The sequence below is a fragment of the Pleurodeles waltl genome, chromosome 7 (genome assembly GCF_031143425.1).
Source record: "Pleurodeles waltl isolate 20211129_DDA chromosome 7, aPleWal1.hap1.20221129, whole genome shotgun sequence".
NCBI classification, from domain to species: domain Eukaryota; kingdom Metazoa; phylum Chordata; class Amphibia; order Caudata; family Salamandridae; genus Pleurodeles; species Pleurodeles waltl.
This window is the reverse complement of record NC_090446.1, coordinates 591,419,698-591,443,522: the sequence shown is the minus strand read 5'-3', so window position 1 is coordinate 591,443,522 and position 23,825 is coordinate 591,419,698. Positions and strand designations below refer to the sequence as shown.

General features: G+C 46.9%; 1 protein-coding gene across 2 annotated transcripts in view; it reads left to right on the top strand.

Annotated features, from left to right (window-relative positions):
- The window catches only part of KDM3B (lysine demethylase 3B), an 892,876-nt gene that overhangs the window by 747,524 nt on the left and 121,527 nt on the right, over nt 1-23,825 (top strand). For both annotated transcript variants that reach the window (XM_069244431.1, XM_069244432.1), the window contains exon 21: nt 591-730. In XM_069244431.1, the coding sequence (XP_069100532.1) occupies nt 591-730 (140 nt within the window). The remainder of the gene's footprint in view (nt 1-590; nt 731-23,825) is intronic.

Here is a 23,825-nt window from a genome sequence, read left to right as displayed (position 1 = left end):
CTCTGCGCTTCTGGCATGGAAGGTTGTGAAAAGAAACTGGTGTCAGCACGCTGGGGTGGCTCCTTTATAGAACCCACAACGTCATCCAGCGCTCACGACACAGACGTTGAAAGCGGAGCCAAACGGCGCGCAGGGATACTGCTTGAGAAAAGTCTCTGGATACAGACTGATGCTTGGGGGAAATTATAAGGTAAGGAATCCACAACTAGATATTGTCCATACCAGATAAGGCATAATCGAAGGTTAATACCTTGTCCCACATGATATTCAAGGTTGTGAAGGGCCACAGATCTTGGAAACTATCTGACTTATGGGTTATATGGCTCAGAGTCCTAGGATGTCTGGCCACTTCCAGTAAAATAAGTGATTTCATGTTAACCATGCAACACTCAAGATTGTGAGTCTACTGCTCCAGAGGAGTACTTCCTACTTAAATGTTTTCTAGATTATCAGTGTCTGTGCTATATACAAAATGTTTTCTATTAGGTTAAAAGTTATTGATGCCCACCAAACCAACTGCCAATTGACAGGTTTTTAGCAAATTATGAGCATTTGTTTTGCTTCTGTAACCTGTGTATTTTTATCCCCAGAGGTCTTAAAAACAATCGATGAGGGGGATGTTGATGAGGTCACAAAGCAACGTATCTATAATGGCAAAGAAAAGTCAGGTGCACTATGGCATATTTATGCTGCTAAGGATGCTGAGAAGATCCGGGAGCTGCTTCGTAAGGTATAATTTCAAAAATGTGTATGTATTTGTGGTAACTTGCTGATGTGGTGGGGGCAGGATCAAGAGACGTGGTTATCAGTGTTGTTTTCTACACATCATTTGCTTGTTTAATTGCCTACTGCAGAGTAATTAAGAAAAACATTGAATTTAGGAATCATGTTGTCTCTGGGCTCTCATTATCTAAGGCACTTTGAAGGTGTAGGCCAGAAAAAATATTTTGTGAGTATGGCCCTGTCCTTGTGAGTATGGCCCTGTCCTTGTGAATAGAATTTGTGAACCATAGGTTGGGGAGGAGAGGCAATTTCCAGTGCCAAGTGTCTATGTAGACCTTTTTGCTGCCTCCTATACTGATTAAATAAAAGTTCCACAAACACCCACAATCCATAGTTCAGAGATATCCTTTAAACCCGCATTCACATTTGGAAGACAGAAGATCATATTTTGTTGCCATTCACCTTGAGGTACACTTTGATTTTCGCGCTTTTGACATTGAAGGAACCTGCCCAAATAGTCTTAAAAGTGATGTAAAAAAGAATAGACCTCAGCAGGAAGATCAGCCACGAAAGGAGGTAACAGTTCCGTATGAGCCTTGAAAGGCGACTTGAAACTTCACATGGTGACTGTAGGAAGTTGGCTCTGTAGGCACTATTTCAAAGTAAGAAATAGCATGCACAGAGTCCAAGGGTTCCCCTTAAAGGTAAGATAGTGGCAAAAAGAGATAATTCTAATGCTCTTTTTTGTGGTACTGTGGTCGAGCAGTAGGCTTATCAGAGGGTAGTGTTAAGCATTTGTTGTACATTCACAGGCAATAAATGAGGAACATACACTCAAAGGCAATTCCAGGCCAATAGGTTTTTATATAGAAAAATATTTTTTCTTAGTTTATTTTGAGAACCACAGGTTCAAGATTTACAATCAATACTTCAAATGAAAGGTACTTCACTTAGGTATCATAGGAACTTTGAATCAGCAAAATAGCATGTACAGTTTTGGCAAAAATGGCAATAAGCTATTTTAAAACTAGACACTTTGTGCAAATTTCAACAGTTCCTGGGGGAGGTAAGTATTTGTTAGTTTTGCAGGTAAGTAAATCACCTACAGGGTTCAAAGTTGGGTCCAAGGTAGCTCACCGTTGGGGGTTCAGGGCAACCCCAAAGTTACCACACCAGCAGCTCAGGGCCGGTCAGGTGCAGGGGTCAAAGTGGTGCCCAAAACGCATAGGCTTCAGTGGAGAAGGGGGTGCCCCGGTTCCAGTCTGCCAGCAGGTAAGTACCCGCGACTTCGGAGGGAAGACCAGGGGGGTTTTGTAGGGCACCGGGGGGGGACACAAGTCAGCACAAAAAGTACACCCTCAGCGGCACGGGGGCTGCAGGGTGCAGAGTGCAAACAGGCGTCGGGTTTGCAATAGATTTCAATGGGAGACCCAGGGGTCTCTTCAGAGAAGCAGGCCGGGGGGGGGCTCCTCGGGGTAGCCACCACTTGGGCAAGGGAGAGGGCCTCCTGGGGGTCGCTTCTGCACTGGAGGTCGGATCCTTCAGGTCCTGGGGGCTGCGGGTTCAGTGTCTTTACCAGGCATCGGGTTCATGGAAGCAGGCAGTCGTGGTCAGGGGGAGCCTCTGGATTCCCTCTGCAGGTGTCGCTGGGGGAGCTCAGGGGGGTCAACTCTGGCTACTCACAGGGTCGCAGTCGCCTGGGTGTCCTCCCTGTAGTGTTGGTTCTCCACAGGTCGAGCCGGGGCGTCAGGTGCAGAGTGGAAAGTCTCACGCTTCTGGCGGGAAACGTGGAGTCCTTTTAAAGTTGTTTCTTTGTTGCAAGTTTTGGTTTATTTCGAACAGGGCCGCTGTCCTCGGGAGTTCTTGGTCCTTTTAGATGCAGGGTAGTCCTCTGAGGCTTCAGAAGTCGCTGGGCCCTGGGGAGCGCGTCGCTGTTGCAGTTTCTCTTGAAGTGGGGAGACAGGCCGGTAGGGCTGGGGCCAAAGCAGTTGGTGTCTCCTCCTCCTCTGCAGGGCTTCAGGTCAGCAGTCCTTCTTTGTCTTAGGTTGCAGGAATCTATCTTCCCAGGTTCTGGGGGCCCCTAAATACTAAATTTAGGGATGTGTTTAGGTCTGGGGGGTTAGTAGCCAATGGCTACTAGCCCTGAGGGTGGCTACACCCTCTTTGTGCCTCCTCCCTGAGGGGAGGGGGGCACATTCCTATCCCTATTGGGGGAATCCTCCATCTGCAAGATGGAGGATTTCTAAAAGTCAGTCACCTCAGCTCAGGACACCTTAGGGGCTGTCCTGACTGGCCAGTGACTCCTTGTTTTTCTCATTATCTCCTCTGGCCTTGCTGCCAAAAGTGGGGCCGTGGCCGGAGGGGGCGGGCATCTCTACTAGCTGGGATGCCCTGTGGCGCTGTAACAAACGGAGTGAGCCTTTGAGGCTCACTGCCAGGTGTTACAGTTCCTGCAGGGAGAGGTGAGAAGCACCTCCACCCAGTACAGGCTTTGTTACTAGTCACAGAGTGACAAAGGCACTCTCCCCATGTGGCCAGCAACATGTCTGGTGTGTGGCAGGCTGGCAAAACTAGTCAGCCCACACTGGAAGTCGGGTATTTTTTTCAGGGGGCATCTCTAAGATGTCCTCTGGGGTGTATTTCACAATAAAATGTACACTGGCATCAGTGTGCATTTATTGTGCTGAGAAGTTTGATACCAAACTTCCCAGTTTTCAGTGTAGCCATTATGGTGCTGTGGAGTTCGTTTATGACAGACTCCCAGACCATATACTCTTATGGCTACCCTGCACTTACACTCTCTAAGGGTTTGCTTAGACACTGTAGGGGCATAGTGCTCATGCACTTATGCCCTCACCTATGGTATAGTGCACCCTGGCTGTAAGGCCTGCTAGAGGGGTGACTTATCTATGCCATGGGCAGTGTGAGGTTGTAATGGCACCCTGAGGGGAGTGCCATGTCGACTTAGTCATTTTCTCCCCACCAGCACACACAAGCTGGCAAGCAGTGTGTCTGTGCTGAGTGAGGGGTCCCCAGGGTGGCATAAGACATGCTGCAGCCCTTAGAGACCTTCCCTGGCATCAGGGCCCTTGGTACCAGGGGTACCAGTTACAAGGGACTTACCTGGATGCCAGGGTGTGCCAATTGTGGAGACAAAGGTACAGGTTAGGGAAAGAACACTGGTGCTGGGGCCTTGTTAGCAGGCCTCAGCACACTTTCAAATCATAACTTGGCATCAGTAAAGGCAAAAAGTCAGGGGGTAACCATGCCAAGGAGGCATTTCCTTACAGTGACGAACCTCAGAGAGGATTAGCCTCCTCATAAAGTTAGATGGTGAAAAGATACTTGACATCCACTGTAGGAAAATCACTCTCTTTGGCATAGTTACCCCTACTTTTTGCCTGCTATCAGTGTATTTAGACTGTCTTCACTGGGATTCTGCTAACCAGGACCCCAGTGATTCAGATTTGGTTGCCTTGGTGTACTCTTCACACCCCAGAATTGACACAATTGTTTACCTCTGTAAGTCCCTAGTATATGGTACTTCGGTATGCAGGGCATTGGTACACCAGAGGTTCCCCATGGGCTACAGCATGCAGTATGCCACCCATGGGAGCCCATGCAAACTATGTCTGCAGACCTACCATTGCCGCCTGCGTGAAAAGGTGCATTCACCCTTTCACTGCTGGTGACTGCACCAGGTCACTGTGGGCACCTCTATGGTAGGTCCTCCTAGTCCAGAGGGTAGAGTGCAGGTGCCTGTAAGTGAGGGCACCCCTGCATGAGCACAAATGCCCCTGCAAACTCCAGTTCCAACGCACTGGACTTCGTACGTTTGGGGAAGCCATTTTACCCGTGTACCGGACACAGGTCCCTCACTACCTGTGGTCCAACTACATAATGGTAACTCAGAACCTAGGCATGTTTGGTATCAAACATGTCTGAATCATACCCCAGTACTAATGCCAGTATTAGTGGTATGATTCCATGCTCTCTGGCTTCCCAACATTCCCCCCCCCCCCCCCCCCCCCCCCCCCCCCCTCGCCAATATTGCTCCTACCACTCTTTCACGGTTTGCGGGCAGCCCGTGCTGCTACGGCCCCTCAGGCAGGTTCTACCCTCTTGCTGTTTGACCAGCTCAAGCAGGGCAAGTCAGAACAAAGGATTTCCTGTAGGAGAGGGAGGGGTAGCCACACCACCCCACTGGCATGCTTTGAAGGGCACATTGGTGCCCTCTTTGCATAAACCGGTTTGCACCAGTCCAGGGACCCCTGGTCCCTGCTCTAGCGTGAAACTGGACAATGGAAAAGGGGGTGAGCACTCCCCTGTCCATCACCACCCCAGAGGTGGTGCCCTCAGCTGCTCCAGGTGGCCCTTGATTCTGCCATCGACTTGTTTTTCCACTGCCAGGGCCTCCCTATCTAGGACTAACGTTAGCTGCTGCAGCCTTAGTTTGGCCTAGTCTAACTTCAGCCTGTAAAATTCCAAATCCAGGGACTTACCCCCTGAGTTAGAGTGGTCTGTCTCAAAGGAGGTCCTAGAGACATGGGTTTGGACAGATGAGGAGGACCTATCCGTCCTCCTTGAGATCCTTTGCATCAACCCCCTGGGAGTGAAAGTGGACCTACTGGTGTGTCCCGTCCCACGACCCCCCAGCTACAGCTATCTATCCTTAGGTGGCGCAATGTCTCTTTCAGCAGTGATGAGCGCCATGGTTAGATCTGTTTGCCTCCACAGAGAACACGCAATGTCAGCTGTTTTGCGTGTTGGAGTTTAGTCTGCTCAGCATGTCATAATTTACATTAGTAGTATCAATGTGAGGCCACATTTCTGCTACTCTTACCTCTTGTGTGGGGGGAGTAGAACATGTCCACAACAAGTTACAATCTTAAGAGACTCAAATGGCGTAGGCAGTTCCTTGTCTCATAACACAACAGCTCTGTTCATTCAGGACCACATAGCTTCCATTTGAAAGTATATGAAATGCTGGCTGAATCAAAGGGACGGAAGTACCCTTCAGAAAACAGGCCAGGTTTCGCAACCTGTACAGTGCAAAGGCCATGAAGACACCCGTTTGCAAATTATTTAATGACTAGCGGTAGTCTTGCATTTGCTTACACTGAGAAAGATCTCTGTTGCGCCGCTCAGCCATTTGTATTCAAAAGGTAACTCCCACTCTGCTTTAATAAAGCTATCTCCAAACCGCCGTTCAGCAAGATGTTTCAAGCATTTCGTGAAACAAAAGATGGAAATGGGCATATTTATAATGCCATGTACTAGCCATACTCTTGATGGGCTTTCTGCAACCATAAAAGGCAGCTTTTCCAACTTTTCTATATTAAGCATGGTGTAACTCGCTTCTTTTTTAGCCATTATTTGTTGTTCCCTGGACAAATTAAAAGCAGAGAAAAAGTCACTACTGTAAATATATGTTCGATGGCATCTGTCGCTGTAGATACGCATGTTCTGCAATAGCTCGCCATCTGGTGTTGGGCCGGAGTGTTACAAGTTGTTTTTCTTCGAAGAAGTCTTTCGAGTCACGGGACCGAGTGACTCCTCCTTTTGTCTCCATTGCGCATGGGCGTCGACTCCATCTTTGATTGTTTTTTTTCCGCCATCGGGTTCGGACGTGTTAGCTAATTTCGGAAGATTTTCGTCGGTATTGTTGCGTTCGGGATCGGCGTACTTACATTCAACACCGCATCGAAGATCGAAGAGCTCCGGTGCCCTTCGGGGTAGTTTTTCGATCCTCCGTCAGGGCCTGGTCGGCCCGACCGCGTGCTGAAGAACGCCGATGGAACGGACCCCGTTTCGTTTCTGCCCCAAATGCCACAATAAATACCCCTACACAGACCAACACTTGGTCTGCAACCTGTGCCTGTCACCTGAGCACAGCGAAGACACCTGCGAGGCCTGTCGTGCGTTCCGGTCCCGAAAAACACTCCGAGACCGTCGAGCCAGAAGACTTCAGATGGCGTCCGCACCGACAGCCCAACGGGAGTTCGAGGAACAGGAAGAGGAAGGTACCTTCTCGATCCAAGACTCAGACTCCGAAGGATTCGACGATACACAAACCGTGAGTAAGACGTCGAAAACCACACAGAGAAACATTTACAAGGCCCAGGGGACGCCACTGCCACCAGGCCATGGCTCGACCCATAAATTCGGTGACCGACCGTCGGCACCGAAAAAGGCCCAAACAGTGCAGAGATCGTCCGACTCCGGTCGAGACACCGGCACGCAGCCTTCTCGGGACCGAGAAAGTGCTGGAGACAAGCCTCGACACCGTGATGCCGGGGTGGACACGGCTCGACGCCGAGACAGCGGCACCGAAACAGATAGACGCCGAGAGGTTTCGGCCCCGAAAAGGAAAAAAGTCACCTCGGAGCCGAAAAAACACGCAGACAAAGTTTCGATGCCGAAACAAACTGCAAGCGACCCAGCTTCAGGCTCTTATACAGAAGAGCACTCGCTAACCTCCCAAATGCAGAAGCATAGATTTGAGGAAGAGCTACAAGCAACTGATGTGGACCATACGCAAAAGCGTATCTTCATTCAGCAGGGGACAGGAAAAATAAGCACCCTTCCCCCCATTAGGAGAAAGAGGAGGTTGGAGTTCCAGACGGATCAAACACCACAACCAAAAGTGGTGAAAAGAGTTACACCACCACCCTCTCCTCCGCCCGTGATTGACGTTTCACCAGCACAAACTCCATCACACTCCCCAGCTCACACCACCATGAGCCAGGGTGACCAAGATCAGGACGCATGGGACCTATACGACGCCCCAGTGTCAGATAACAGCCCGGAGGCATACCCTACAAAGCCATCTCCACCAGAAGACAGCACCGCGTACTCTCAGGTGGTGGCTAGAGCAGCACAATATCACAATGTAAGCCTCCACTCAGAACAGGTCGAGGATGATTTCTTGTTCAACACACTCTCCTCCACCCACAGCTCATACCAAAGCCTGCCTATGCTCCCTGGTATGCTCCGGCACGCAAAAGACATATTTAAGGAGCCGGTCAAAAGTAGGGCAATCACACCAAGGGTGGAAAAAAAGTATAAGCCGCCTCCTACGGACCCGGTTTTCATCACTACACAGCTGCCACCAGACTCTGTTGTTGTAGGAGCAGCTAGGAAAAGGGCCAACTCCCACACATCTGGAGATGCACCACCCCCAGATAAAGAAAGCCGCAAGTTCGATGCAGCTGGTAAGAGAGTCGCAGCACAAGCTGCAAACCAGTGGCGCATCGCGAACTCCCAGGCACTACTTGCGCGCTATGACAGAGCCCACTGGGACGAGATGCAACATCTCATTGAACATCTGCCCAAGGACTTACAAAATAGGGCAAAGCAAGTGGTCGAGGAAGGACAGACCATTTCCAACAACCAGATCCGCTCCTCCATGGACGCTGCAGATACAGCTGCACGGACAATTAATACATCTGTAACTATCAGAAGGCATGCATGGCTCCGAACGTCTGGATTTAAACCAGAGATTCAACAAGCAGTTCTCAATATGCCTTTTAATGAAAAAGAACTGTTCGGTCCAGAAGTGGACACAGCGATTGAGAAACTCAAAAAAGATACGGACACTGCCAAAGCCATGGGCGCACTCTACTCCCCGCAGAGCAGAGGGAATTACAGCACATTCCGTAAAACGCCCTTTCGGGGGGGGGTTTCGAGGTCAAAGCACACAAGCCAGCACCTCACAAGCCACACCGTCCAGTTACCAGGGACAGTATAGAGGAGGTTTTCGGGGACAATATAGAGGAGGGCAATTCCCTAGAAATAGAGGAAGATTTCAAAGCCCCTACTACTAAACAGTGACTCACAGGTCACTCACCCCCTCCACACAACACCAGTGGGGGGAAGAATAGGTCATTATTACAAAGCATGGGAGGAAATCACTACAGACACTTGGGTTCTAGCAATTATCCAACATGGTTATTGCATAGAATTTCTACAATTCCCTCCAAACATACCACCAAAAGCACAAAATTTAACAACACACCATTCCAATCTCCTGGAGATAGAAGTGCAGGCATTATTGCAAAAGAATGCAATCGAATTAGTGCCAAACACACAAATAAACACAGGAGTTTACTCACTGTACTTTCTGATACCAAAGAAGGACAAAACACTGAGACCAATCCTAGACCTCAGAGTAGTGAACAATTTCATCAAATCAGACCACTTCCACATGGTCACACTACAAGAAGTATTGCCATTGCTAAAGCTGCACGACTACATGGCAACTTTAGACCTCAAGGATGCTTATTTCCATATACCAATACACCCATCGCACAGGAAATACCTAAGGTTTGTATTCAAAGGAATACATTACCAATTCAAGGTACTGCCTTTCGGATTAACAACCGCACCAAGAGTCTTTACCAAATGTCTAGCGGTAGTCGCAGCACACATAAGAAGGCAGCAAATACATGTGTTCCCATATCTAGACGACTGGCTAATCAAGGCCCATTCGTTAATAGAGTGCTCAAATCACACAAATCATATCATACAAACCCTCTTCAAACTACGGTTCACCGTCAATTTCACAAAATCCAAAATTCTGCCACGCAAGGTACAACAATACCTGGGAGCCATAATAGACACATCAAAAGGAGTAGCCACTCCAAGTCCACAAAGAATTCAAAATTTCAACACCATCATACAACGCATGTATCCAACACAAAACATACAAGCAAAGATGGTATTACAACTCCTAGGCATGATGTCATCATGCATAGCCATTGTCCCAAACGCAAGACTGCACATGAGGCCCTTACAACAATGCCTAGCATCACAGTGGTCTCAAGCACAGGGTCACCTTCTAGATCTGGTGTTAATAGACCGCCAAACTTACCTCTCGCTTCTGTGGTGGAACAACATAAATTTAAACAAGGGGCGGCCTTTCCAAGACCCAGTGCCACAATACGTAATAACAACAGATGCTTCCATGACAGGGTGGGGAGCACACCTCGATCAACACAGCATACAAGGACAATGGAACGTACATCAAACAAAACTGCATATCAATCACCTAGAACTTCTAGCAGTTTTTCAAGCACTAAAAGCTTTCCAACCAATAATAGTTCACAAATACATTCTCGTCAAAACAGACAACATGACAACAATGTATTATCTAAACAAGCAGGGGGGGACGCACTCCACGCAGTTAAGCCTGCTAGCACAAAAAATTTGGCATTGGGCAATTCACAACCAAATTCGCCTAATTGCACAGTTTATACCAGGGATACAAAACCAACTCGCAGACAATCTCTCTCGAGATCACCAACAGGTCCACGAATGGGAAATTCACCCCCAAATTCTGAACACTTATTTCAAACTCTGGGGAACACCTCAGATAGACTTGTTTGCGACAAGGGAGAATGCAAAATGCCAAAACTTCGCATCCAGATACCCACACAAACAATCCCAAGGCAATGCCCTATGGATGAACTGGTCAGGGATATTTGCTTACGCTTTTCCTCCTCTCCCTCTCCTTCCTTACCTGGTAAACAAACTCAGTCAAAGCAAACTCAAACTCATATTGATAGCACCAACTTGGGCAAGGCAACCCTGGTACACAACGCTGCTAGACCTATCAGTGGTACCCTGCATCAAATTGCCCAACAGGCCAGATCTGTTGACACAGCACAACCAAAAGATCAGACACCCAGATCCAGCATCGCTGAATCTAGCAATCTGGCTCCTGAAATCCTAGAATTCGGGCACTTACAACTTACCCAAGAATGTATGGAAGTCATAAAACAAGCAAGAAGGCCATCCACCAGGCACTGCTATGCAAGTAAATGGAAGAGGTTTGTTTGCTACTGCCATATTAATCAAATACAACCATTACACACAACTCCAGAACAAGTAGTGGGTTACTTGCTTCACTTACAAAAATCTAACCTAGCTTTCTCTTCCATTAAGATTCACCTTGCAGCAATATCTGCATACCTGCAAACTACCTATTCAACTTCCCTATATAAAATACCAGTCATTAAAGCATTCATGGAGGGCCTTAGGAGAATTATACCACCAAGAACACTACCTGTTCCTTCATGGAACCTAAATGTTGTCCTAACTAGACTTATGGGTCCACCTTTTGAACCCATGCACTCCTGCGACATACAGTTCCTAACCTGGAAGGTGGCATTTCTCATCGCCATTACTTCCCTAAGAAGAGTAAGCGAGATTCAGGCGTTTACTATACAGGAACCTTTTATACAACTACACAAAAATAAAGTCGTCCTAAGGACCAATCCTAAATTTTTGCCAAAGGTTATTTCACCGTTCCATCTAAATCAAACAGTGGAACTTCCAGTGTTCTTTCCACAGCCAGATACCGTAGCTGAAAGGGCACTACATACATTAGATGTCAAAAGAGCATTAATGTATTACATTGACAGAACAAAAAACATCAGAAAGACTAAACAACTCTTTATTGCATTTCAAAAACCTCACGCAGGAAACCCAATTTCAAAACAAGGTATAGCCAGATGGATAGTTAAATGCATCCAAATCTGCTACCTTAAAGCTAAACGACAGCTGCCCATTACACCAAGGGCACACTCAACCAGAAAGAAAGGTGCTACCATGGCCTTTCTAGGAAACATCCCAATGCAAGAAATATGTAAGGCAGCCACATGGTCTACGCCTCACACATTCACCAAGCACTACTGTGTAGACGTGTTATCCGCACAACAAGCCACAGTAGGTCAAGCCGTATTAAGGACATTATTTCAGACTACTTCCACTCCTACAGGCTGATCCACCGCTTTGGGGGAAATAACTGCTTACTAGTCTATGCAGAACATGCGTATCTACAGCGACAGATGCCATCGAACTGAAAATGTCACTTACCCAGTGTACATCTGTTCGTGGCATCAGTCGCAGTAGATTCGCATGTGCCCACCCGCCTCCCCGGGAGCCTGTAGCAGTTTGGAAGTTACCTTCAATTATTTATATATGTATCATCTCAACCTTAAATACGTGCATACTTAGTCACTCCATTGCATGGGCACTATTACTACAATTCAACTCCTACCTCACCCTCTGCGGGGGAAAAACAATCAAAGATGGAGTCGACGCCCATGCGCAATGGAGACAAAAGGAGGAGTCACTCGGTCCCGTGACTCGAAAGACTTCTTCGAAGAAAAACAACTTGTAACACTCCGGCCCAACACCAGATGGCGAGCTATTGCAGAACATGCGAATCTACTGCGACTGATGCCACGAACAGATGTACACTGGGTAAGTGACATTTTCATTCCATGACACAGCCATTTTTCAGAATCTATAATGTCCATCCTAGCTGCATGATGTAACGCAGGAGACTGTCCATGGTGTAAAAGGGACATGTCATTCTGAATAATGTCAGTTGCAAAAGACACTATGTTATTAAGGGTGTATATTCTTGTGGACAGATTATTCATGCCATTATAGACAAATTTCCCAAATTGTCCTTATCTCTCTGCCTTAATAGTGCAGCTGATTCCATTTGTGAAATCTTTCATATCTCATTGTTTATGGCGTGCAAGAATCTCTTAGAGCAGGACTTTCTGGGACCTAGCAAGAAATCCTGCAAGTCCATTTCCTCTGAAAGGAAATCAAGCTACTCTTTAACTGCTGCTAAGGTGTCAGTTTGTAACCATTGTTGGCGCAGTTTACCCACACTGTATGTGGTAACTATACCCTATTGTTGACCCGAGACAAAGCGATAGTCCAGCCGACTAATCTTAAATCCCCTGAGGAATTAAAAAAATGCACCTGACACCCATTTGTGTCTACTGTCCACAATAATCATCCACCAGGACTGCAAAGTGACATATTATAGGTACCATCCTGAACCTTTTCATCTAATTCTTCCTCTGTGACATTTAGGAGGGATTGCCAATTGATGAATTTGTCTTGTGTGGGGGCATACTGGGTGCATTGAGTTCTTTAATTTTTGCTTACCCTAGACAGGATGTCTGTTGAACTGTCATTTAAAAAGATAATTTGAATTGGAATAAGGCATGCTCTAAACAAGCCTCCCTACCCTAAATTTGCCAAACTTGTGTTTCCCCCATATTTTTTTTTTACATCAATAGTGTTCTTCCAGTATTTGTATCCTTCAACTGCAAGTCGGGAAACAAAGGAACCTGAAAAGATGAATTTATTGTTAGCAAAATCTTTTGTTTTTTTGAAGGTGGTAATTTGAAGTAATATGACTCTGCCTTTGTAGTGTCATGCCCAGAAAAATATGCAAATGTGTCTGTATATGTTTTGGGGCTCCCAACAGGAGGTGATGAAAAAAGTTCCCACTCTGTATAATTAAATACTGATCTATGTCTTGTTGCTCAGTGCAGGTAGTAATGCACCCAGTTATTATAACAGAACATTTCCCCTTACTTCATTGTGTTAGTGTACACATCATCACTTTCAAATACAGTGTAATCTTGCATCTCAGAAAGCATTGAATCAACTGTTTCAACATCCCAGTCTTCAGAAACACCAGATATAATTACATCAGTCATTGAAATTTTGAAGATGTGAAACTTGTATAACCTCAGTAGGCCCAAATATATCAAAGGGAACTTTATCCCAAACAGTCCCATCTGGAATTGGTACTACTGAAATGTTCACAAGGGGCAAGTCTCTTTGGACCTTATGTGAGGAAACATATGGAGTTAGAACTTTATCCAGTGACTTGCCAGGAAGATAATGACCATTTATCAGGAGAAAGTAAACAGTCACAAAACCAATCCATAGCTGAAAGGCAAGCAATTTCAGAGATAACCACAGATAATAAGATGGATCAACCAAATAGTTATTTTTAAGCCATATGTACAGCTTACGTGTCTTTAAAACAGTTTCATTAGCAGATGTAGATTACGTTGTGGAAAAGTCATCGTTGTCCATTAAGTAACCAGAAGCAGTTTCTGCAAACACAGGAGCCAGTGTATTACTGGTGGATGGATCCACTTTGTGTGGAGGTTCATAGTAGTGGGTGTTGTCTGTTTATGTTGAGTTGGAGTAGAAAACAGGCACATTTTGCACAGTTCTTGTCGTTGAAGTGGTAACAGGAATCAGCAGAAGTTTATTCCCTGCCCTCCCTATGCTCGAGAAGGCATTTGTAGCATTGTTGTACAAGCTGGTGTAGTGAGAAGCGTTGTTTCTTTTTTGAATAGGTATGTCCTGTTGGGTGGTGAGTGGGAACCGCGGACTACCCAAGGGACCTCTGGGTCTTCTGTGCAGCATCGGCCACATTGTACAGTTTGCTGTTGTCAATGGAGACAAATCTGTTCCCTTTGGAACCTGGCAGCGGTGGTAGGATGACAGTTCTGGTGCCTTGTTTTTGCAAAACTGGTACCGGTGCACTGTAGGATGGGCCGAATACCTTCTTCACAGCAATCTTCTCACAAACCAGATCCCCAACTTTAGGAATCCAGCCTGTAGAAGTTGTTGTCAAATCCCTTATTCCTAAGATGGCAGCACTGGCGGATGAATCATCACAAAGGTGCTGAAGCTCCTGTAAAACAGTGAGACGTTCGTTTATGTCAAAAGGTGTGCCTGCTGCCAACATATCAGAGCCATCTAGATCTGGAACATACATAGATATCCCAAAGAGGACCTCCAAAGGAGTGCGTCCTCCCAAGGACCATTTTGACAGATTAATCAGTGCTCTCTGGACCGTATGTAGGTGGTGAAGCCAGCTGCGGCCTGAATCTAATACTCAAGCTATTGAGGACTGCTTTAGATCTCAGTTCCTCCTTTCCACGACCGAATTACCTTCGGGATGGTAGAGTGAGGAGTAATGGAGTTCAACACCCATCGTCCTCATGGTGTCCCTGAATGCCTTAGAGGCAAAAGCAGGTCCCTGGTCCAAATGAAATGCTGCAACCGGATATGTACAGATAAAGATCAGCAAGTCTTTGATAACAGTTTGAGCATCAGATGACTACTGTGGCCATAGCCACAGGAATCTAGAACAAGAATCTACAGCGACTAAGATGTATTTCTATGCACGATCGTAAGGGTCCACAGTGGTTCAGGTACACACATTGTAGTAGCCTATTGGACACTAAGAGGGATGTCTGCTTTCAACGTTTGAGCCCTTAATTTGCTGGCAAATGTCACAGCAAATGACATATTGCTTTGTCTTTTTGTATAGCCTTGACCTCCATAAGTGTTTTTGCAAGAGTGTTATTGTGGCCGCAACAAAAGCATGAGCAGATGCAACACCCTCATGCACTGCTTTGATAAGATCTAATCTCTGGTCTTAGTTGGGGATCACTCGATCTCCAACCCCAGGAATGGTCGCAAAAGCAACATTCTGTGCACTGATGTGGAAGAATATTTAGTAGGGTATGCTTTTGGCAGAGGCCTGCCTTCAGCCGAAGCTTACACGGCAGCCACAATTTCATTATCCAATCTCATGTGAGAACGAGTCACTGCAGCAACAGAAGCTGTAGCTAGTGCAGGTTTGGCCGCTTCATCAGCCAAGGTGTTATTAATAACGTGTACTCCTACACGTTGGTGGCCCAATGTATGGACTACATGAGCCTCTGGCAGCTTAGCCTTAAGATCAGCCACCCTCCCCCACAGTGTTCTGTGTTTTATAGTGTTGCCGTTTGAGTCTCTGAGCCTGTTCAACTGCCAATGATTGAGGTAATCATTGTAGGACTGAACACAGTAGTATGAATCACACAAAATCTATGTGAGGTGTTCTGGATCGGTATATTCCAGTGCCAGAATAAGAGCTTTAAGCTCAGCTTACTGAGCTGTGCATTCCCCTGGGGACTTCATGTAGGTATTGTGAGGGTGGAATTCACCATCCTTCACCTCTCGGCTCACAGCTGCGCAAGCAACTGAGTATTGATGTTTTATACCTACAGCTGATTGTGGTGAACCATCAGTGTAAATTACAGTGGGGTACTCCTGTTTGTATTGGAGAAATTCTTGTGTTTGAACTTTTGGGTCAAAGATATAATCAACATCAGTGGCAGTCAGGGAGTTTGCCCATTGTATCCAACGTGGATGTAATGCTTTAACATTATGAACTCTTGCTTTGGTGACGACCTCTAAGGCTGGCACTGGGTTAACAATAACATGTTTCCCTTGAACAAGTGGCCTCTAACAACCTCCTTGTGCCCACTCCCTTTGAGGAAGGGGGCACATTCTTATCCCTATTGGTCCCTGTCCTCCAAACCGAGATGGAAGATTCTGCAGGGGAGGGAGTCAGCTTAGCTCTGGACACCTTAGGGGTGGTCCTAGCTGGGTTGATCACTCCTTCCTGTTTTCCCCAATTTTCCTGCCGGACTTGCCACCAACAGTGGGGTTTTGTCTGGCGGGGGGCGTGCATCTCCACTAGCTGGAGTGCCCTGGGGCACTGTAACCTGAGACTTGAGCCTTTCAGGCTCCCTGCCATGTGTTACAGTTCCTGTAGGGGAAGGTGTGAAGCACCTTCACCCAGGACAGGCTTTGTTGTTTCTGACCACAGAGTGCACAAAGGCACTCACCCCATGTGGTTAGAAACTTGTCTGAAAGTGGCAGGCTGGCATAGACCAGTCAGTCCCGCACTGAAGGATTGGGTAAAATACAGGGGGCATCTCTAAGATGCCCTCTGTGTGCATGTCTTAATACATCCAGCACTGACATCAGTGTGGTTTTGTTATTCTGAGACATTTGATACCAAACTTCCCAGTATTCAGTGTAGCCCTTATGGAACTGTGGAGTTTGTTTTGACAAACTCCCAGACCATATAATAAATATGGCCACACTGTACTGACAATGTCTAAGAATGGACTTAGACACTGTAGGGGCATATTGCTCATGCAGCTATGCCCTCACCTGTTTTATAGTGCACCCTGCCTTAGGGCTTTAAGGCCTGCTAGAGGGGTGACTTACCTAGGCCATAGGCAGTGTTTTGTGTGCACGGCTCCACCAGGAGGATGCCTTGTCGACTTTGCCTTTTTCTTCCACCAACACACACAGTCTGTAGTGGCAGGGTGCATGTGTTAGGTGAGGGGTCCCTTAGAGTGGCACAACACAGCCTGGTTAGCAGGGTCCCAGCACACTATGTCAAGTCAGCATCAATATCAGGCAAAAAGTGTGTGGGGGGGTTTTACGTCCACACTGACCCATTTTCCTACAGTACCTTTTACAAGGGACATAACTTTGTGCCAGGGCTATGCCAATTGTGGAAACAAAGGTACAGTTTTAGGGAAAGAACACTGATGCTGGGGACTGGTTAGCAGCATCCCAGCACACTTTCAAAGTTGGCATCAACACTAGACAAAAAGTGGGGTGTCACCATGCCAACAGTAGCACTTTCTTCCCCCCCCAAACGAAAGAGGATGAGACTTACCTTTCCCAAGAGAGTCTTCATTGTCTAAGTGGAAGAACTTGGAAAGTCCATCTGCATTGGCATGGACAGTACCAGGTCTGCGTTCCACTACAAAGTCCATTCCCAGGACTGCTCCTATCCCATGTTGAGAGGCATCTGTCTGCACAATGAACTGCCTAGAATAATCTGGAACTTTAAGAACTGGTGCTGAGCCCATTGCTTCTTTCAGGGTGTCAATGGCCTTTTGACAATCAAGGGTCCAGTTTACCTTCTTTGGCATCTTCTTTCAGGTTAGTTCATTGGGGAGAGTCACAATGGACCCACATCCCTTCACAAACGCCCTGACTTGAGTCTGGGTTTTTGGAGCTTCCCAGTCCAGAATTGTCTGGCTCTTGGGTTGTAAAGGTTGCACTTGGCCTCCACCTACAAGGTGGCCCGAGTGTACAACTGTTCCCTGCCCTATCTGGCACTTAGATGCTTTGATAGAGAGGCTTGCTGTTTGCAAGACCTGCAAAACCTTCCCCAGGTGGACCAGGTGATCCTGGAGCTAAAGACAGCAATATCATCTAGATATGTTGCACTAAAGGACTCCCAACTAGCAAGGACTTAATTCACCAATCTTTGGAAGGTGGCAGGGGCATTATTTAAGCCAAAGGGGATAACAGTGAACTGAAAATGCCCATCAGGTGTAGAGAATGCTGTCTTTTCTTTGGCTCCAGGTGCCATCCTAATTTGTCAGTACCCTGCTGTTAAGTCAAAGGTACTTACAGGTTTGGCTGCACCTAACTTATCAATCGGTTTATCTGCTCTGGGTATAGGGTGTACATCTGTCTTAGTGACAGAATTGAGTCCTCTGTAGTCCACACAGAACCCCATTTCTCTCTTGCCATCTTTGGTATAAGGTTTGGGAACCAAGTCCACTGAGCTGGCCCAGGGACTGTCAGAGTGCTCTATTATCCCTCACTCCAGCATCTTGTGGGCTTCCACTTTGATGCTCTCTTGACTTGGTCAGACTGTCTGAATATTTTATTCTTGACTGTTAAACTGTCTCCTGTGTCCACATCATGGGTATACAGGTGTGTTTAGACCAGGGGTCAAAGAGAAGACCTCAGCATTCTGCTATAGGACTTGCCTGTAGTCAGCTTGTTGTTAGGCAGAAAGGGTGTCTAAATAGACAACTCCATCTACTGACCCATCTTTAGGGTGAATTGCGAGGAGGTCAGGGAGAGGTTCACTTTCTGCTTCCTGATCCTCATCAGTAACCATCAGCATCGTTATGTCTGCCCTATCATTGTACAGTTTCGGGCGGTTAACATGGATCACCCTCCTGGGTGTCCTACTAGTGCCCAGGTCCACTAAGTAAGTGACCTGACTCTTCTTTTCTAGGGCTGTGTAAGTGCTACTCCATCTGTCCTGTAGTGCCCTTGGGAGCCACAGGCTCCAGAACCCAGACTTTCTGCCCTGGCTAGAATTCAGCCATGCAGCCTTTTGGTCATAGCACAACTTCTGGAGTTGTTGTCTGGCCTCAAGGTTTTTGGATGCCTTTTCCATGTACTCAGCCATCCTTGAGCGGAGGCCAAGCACATAGTCCACCACATCTTTTTTAGGCTCATGGAGAGGTCTCTCCCAGCCTTCTTTAACTGTGGTCCCCTTACAGGATGGCCAAACTGAAGCTCAAAGGGTGAAAACCCTACTTCCTTCTGAGGCACCTCTCTGTTGGCGAAAAGCAAGCATGGCAGGAGGACATACTCAGAGACATGGCCAAGGTAAGAAAGGCTGAAAGACGACCACCACTGAACAAGACACACAAGCTGAAACGTCAAGACTGGGCCAAGAAATATCTCAAGACTGATTTTTCTAAGGTTTTATGGACTGATGAAATGAGAGTGAGTCTTGATGGGCCAGATGGATGGGCCCGTGGCTGGATTGGTAAAGGGCAGAGAGCTCCAGTCCGACTCAGACGCCAGCAAGGTGGAGGTGGAGTACTGGTTTGGGCTGGTATCATCAAAGATGAGCTTGTGGGGCCTTTTCGGGTTGAGGATGGAGTCAAGCTCAACTCCCAGTCCTACTGCCAGTTCCTGGAAGACACCTTCTTCAAGCAGTGGTACAGGAAGAAGTCTGCATCCTTCAAGAAAAACATGATTTTCATGCAGGACAATGCTCCATCACACGCGTCCAAGTACTCCACAGCGTGGCTGGCAAGAAAGGGTATAAAAGAAGGAAATCTAATGACATGGCCTCCTTGTTCACCTGATCTGAACCCCATTGAGAACCTGTGGTCCATCATCAAATGTGAGATTTACAAGGAGGGAAAACAGTACACCTCTCTGAACAGTGTCTGGGAGGCTGTGGTTGCTGCTGCACGCAATGTTGATGGTGAACAGATCAAAACACTGACAGAATCCATGGATGGCAGGCTTTTGAGTGTCCTTGCAAAGAAAGGTGGCTATATTGGTCACTGATTTGTTTTTGTTTTGTTTTTGAATGTCAGAAATGTATATTTGTGAATGTTGAGATGTTATATTGGTTTCACTGGTAATAATAAATAATTGAAATGGGTATATATTTTTTTTTGTTAAGTTGCCTAATAATTATGCACAGTAATAGTCACCTGCACACACAGATATCCCCCTAACATAGCTAAAACTAAAAACAAACTAAAAACTACTTCCAAAAATATTCAGCTTTGATATTAATGAGTTTTTTGGGTTCATTGAGAACATGGTTGTTGTTCAATAATAAAATTAATCCTCAAAAATACAACTTGCCTAATAATTCTGCACTCCCTGTAGAGGTCTTGTTTCTTTTGCGGATCAGAGGCTGCCTCCCCCCCCCAGACCTCTGGAAGGTTGGGCCATTATTCCAAGCTCCAACACTTCTTTTTCACCCTGTGCTCTGCTCTGTGCTATGGTTTTCACACACACCAGTTCAGGGATTCCCAGAATGGCTGCTTGGGTTTTGAGTTCTACCTCAGCCCATGCTGAGGACTCCAGATCATTCCCTAGCAAACATTCCACTGGGATTGCAGTAGAGACCACTACCTGTTTCAGGCCAGTAACCCCTCCCCGTTCTAAAGTCACCATATCCATGGGATGGACTTTAGTCATATTGTCAGCATTGGTGACTGGATATGTCTGTCCAGCCAGATACTGTCCTGGGGAAACCAGTTTGTCACCATGGTGACACTGGCACTTGTATCCCTCAGGGCTTCTCCTTTGTCCCATTGATTAAGAGCTGCTGCCTAGCATGTATATTTGCATGCTAGGCAGCCTGGCAGCTATTGTGGCGGTATATCACCTTACCCTCAGGGACTAGTGTAGCTTCAGTTTGAACTCTAATTTGCTCTAGGCACACAGACCGGCTATTTCAGTACTAACTAGAGTAGTGCTAGTGGGATTTTTCTTGGGACAGGCCATGTCTCCAGTTTGGTGTCCAGCTACCTACAGTTGTGATACTAGACCTTCTGGGGATCACAGTTTTTACCCTTGTACCCATTCGTGGACTGTGAAGAGGCTTGGGCCCACCATCATGAGCAGGTTTTTGTGGCCCTTGAGAAGACTTTGTTTTTGTCCTTAGGTGTCTCACCACCCTTTCCCTGGGGAGGCGTTGTGGCCCCTTTCTTCAGGTCACCCCCTGTGGAAGCCTTGGTCACCCTAGTCTTGACCCAATGGTCTGCCTTCTTTCCCAATTCTTGGGGAGAAATTGGACCTAGGTCTACCAAATGTTGATGCAACTTGTCATATTAGCAGATACTTAACAGGTGTTACTTCATAAACAAATTATGAAGCCCATCATAGTCATGCACTCCACTGCCAGTAATCCAACCATCTAGTGCTTTTACTGAGTAGTCAGCAAAGTCAACCCAGGTCTGGCTCGAGGCTTTGTGAGCCCCCCTGAACCGCATTCTATACTCAATGGAGAATCCAAAACCCTCAATAAGAGTAGCCTTCATGTGATCATAGGATTCTGCATCTTTACCAGAGTGTGAGGAGTCTACACTCCTGCTACCAGTGAACAGTTCCTAAACGAGGGCTCCCCAGTGAGGTCTGTTTAACATTGTGGTTGTACAAGCCCTCTCAAAAGCTGTGAAACACTTGCTGATATTATCACCTTCTTCATATTTTGAGACAATCCCTTTGGGGATTTTTAGGATATCAGTATTCTCTCTGATCCTATTTGTATTGCTGCCACCATTAGTGAGTGCTAAGCCCATTTTTGTTCTTTCCCTTTCTATAGCTAGGAGTTGTTGCTCCAAAGCTAACCTTTTGTACATCCTTGCTAAAAGGATGTCCTCTTCATTGAGGCTGCCCTTATTGTTCACAGAGGAGCTGAACTCCCCTGTGGAACATCCATATCCAGTGAGTTCTATTCTTGGAGACAGGGGTCTGGGGCCCCTGGTCTCCCTAGTTAGGTGAGGAGGGGGAGATCATCCACCTCATCTCTAACATCTTCCCTGTGGCATTCTTACTCCTCAGCAGGGTGGTCCCTGGTGTACTCTGCCAAGAGCTCCTAGAGCTTGACCTTGGTGGGGTTGGGACTAGTTCTAATCTTTCTCATCTTACAGAGGGACCTTAACTCTGCCATCCCTAGATGGAGGTAAGGGGTAAGGTTGAGTTCCACCACCATGTCCTCTGAGCTGCTCATTATGTTACTAAAAGTTGGGATTACTTTTTAGGAACTAAAAACTAATTCTAGTAACTAAATCCTAACTTAAAAATTACTTTTAAACTTAAGAAGAGATGCTAAGAGGACTTAACCAAGGCCCTAGCAGGACTTTTAAAAATGTAACAAAAACAGTCAAAATCAAAAAATCAGTTTTCTAAAGGCAATATTGGAATTTAGTCTTCAGGTATTGTCTGAGTACTCCAGCAAATGCAAAGTCTTACACCCCACCTCTGATCCACCAGTGTAGGAAGCGGGCTCTGTATACACCATATCGTCATACCTGGCGGTAATATGGTGGAAAGTACTGCCAACAGGCTGGCTGTACTTTCCACCATGTTATGACATTGGCGGTTTGGCTGAATCCAAATTGCCATTGTACCACACCGACCGCCACAGCGGTAACAGCCGCCAGGCTGGAAATATCAGTCTTGAGCCCGGCGGCTGTCACTGTTCCGCCTGCGGGATTATGAGCCCGCCTAAAGCCATGGTTTCCGTGTCTTCCTTACCGCCACGAAAACCATGGCAGTAGGCACTATCAGTGACAGGGAATCCCTTCCCTGTCACTGATAGGTCTTCCCCACCTTCCCTCTCCAAATACCCCCCTACATTCACCCCCCCCACTCACACACACATTCCCACATGCATCCAATATGCATACATCCATTCACACAGACTTTCATACATACACGCAGACATGCATTCACAGAACAAAACATACATGCACTCACACCTCCATACCTACACACATGCATTCAACACGAAACACACACCTGCATAGAAGCACGCACAAACATTCACACATACTCCTCCCCTGTCGGTGCACCCACTTACCTGTGTTCAGGGGTCCTCCGGTAGGGGATGGGACGGGGTGCTGCTGCCACTAGCAGCGTCCGCCAGCTAAAAACCACCAGGCCGTATTATTTGCAATAGTCCGGCTGGTGGCGGTCTAATGGGGTGGCGCTGGTGGTGGCAGCAGCGCCACCTTACCACCATCTGCCGGCATGGCACCAGCTGGATTTTTGCCATCCCTCTGGCAGAAATCCAGCTGTGGTCATATTACGGCGGGCGGCTGGTAGCCGGGGCGACGGTCTTTTGGAGGCAGTTGCGGCGGTAGGTGGCTTTTACCGCCGGTATCCTAATGTGGGCCATATGTGCATAGAGTACAGGGGTTCCCCAGAGGCTGAAAAGAGGCCAAAGTAGATAATACTAATGCTCTCTCTTGTTATAGTGTGGTCGAGCAGTTAGGCTTATCAGAGGGTAGTGCACAGCATTTGTTGTACACACACAGATAATAGAAGAAGCACAAACTCAATGACTTAACTCCAGACCTACGGTTTTTATATTGCAAAAATATATTTTCCTAGTTTATTTTTACAACCACAAGATTCAAGTTGAAGGTAAGTACCTTAAAAATTTTGTATGTCACACGGGTATCAAGAGTACTTTGTTTGAAGTAGGTAAGTAATACAGTTTTTGAATTATTGGCAAAACTATTTTTAAAATGGCCATTTAGTGCAATTTTCAGACAGTTCCTGGGAGGAAGAACATTTTGGTTGGTTTACAGGTAAGTACAACACTTAAAGTTTCAGTCTTCTGGCTTTAGGAAGTCCACCGGTTGGGGTTCAAGTTAACCCCAAGCACCCACCACCAACAACACAGGGCCGGACGGGTGCAGAGGTCAAAGTTGAACAAATTTAACGTGGGCTCCTATGGAGACAGGGGTTACTCAGAATCCGGTCAGCCAGCAGGTAAGTACCACGACTAGGAGGGCAGACCAGGGAGAATTAGAAGAGCACTAGAGGTGCCACAAATAGGCACCAAACACACACCTTCAGCGGCACAGGGGCGGCCAGGTGCAGGGTGCAAACAGCACATCGGGTTTCCAATGCTGGTCTATGAGGAGACCCCGGGGGTCACTCAGAGGCTGCAGGTGAGGTCCAGGGAGGTGTCTCGGGCACACCACCGGTCAGACAGGGAGGAGGGTTGCCTGCTGAATGTTGAGGCACCCGGGTTTGGTTTCTCCAAGGCCTGGGGGCTGCGGGTGCAATGTGTTCTTAGGCGTTAGACATCTTCGTCCAGAGCTTTGCGGTCG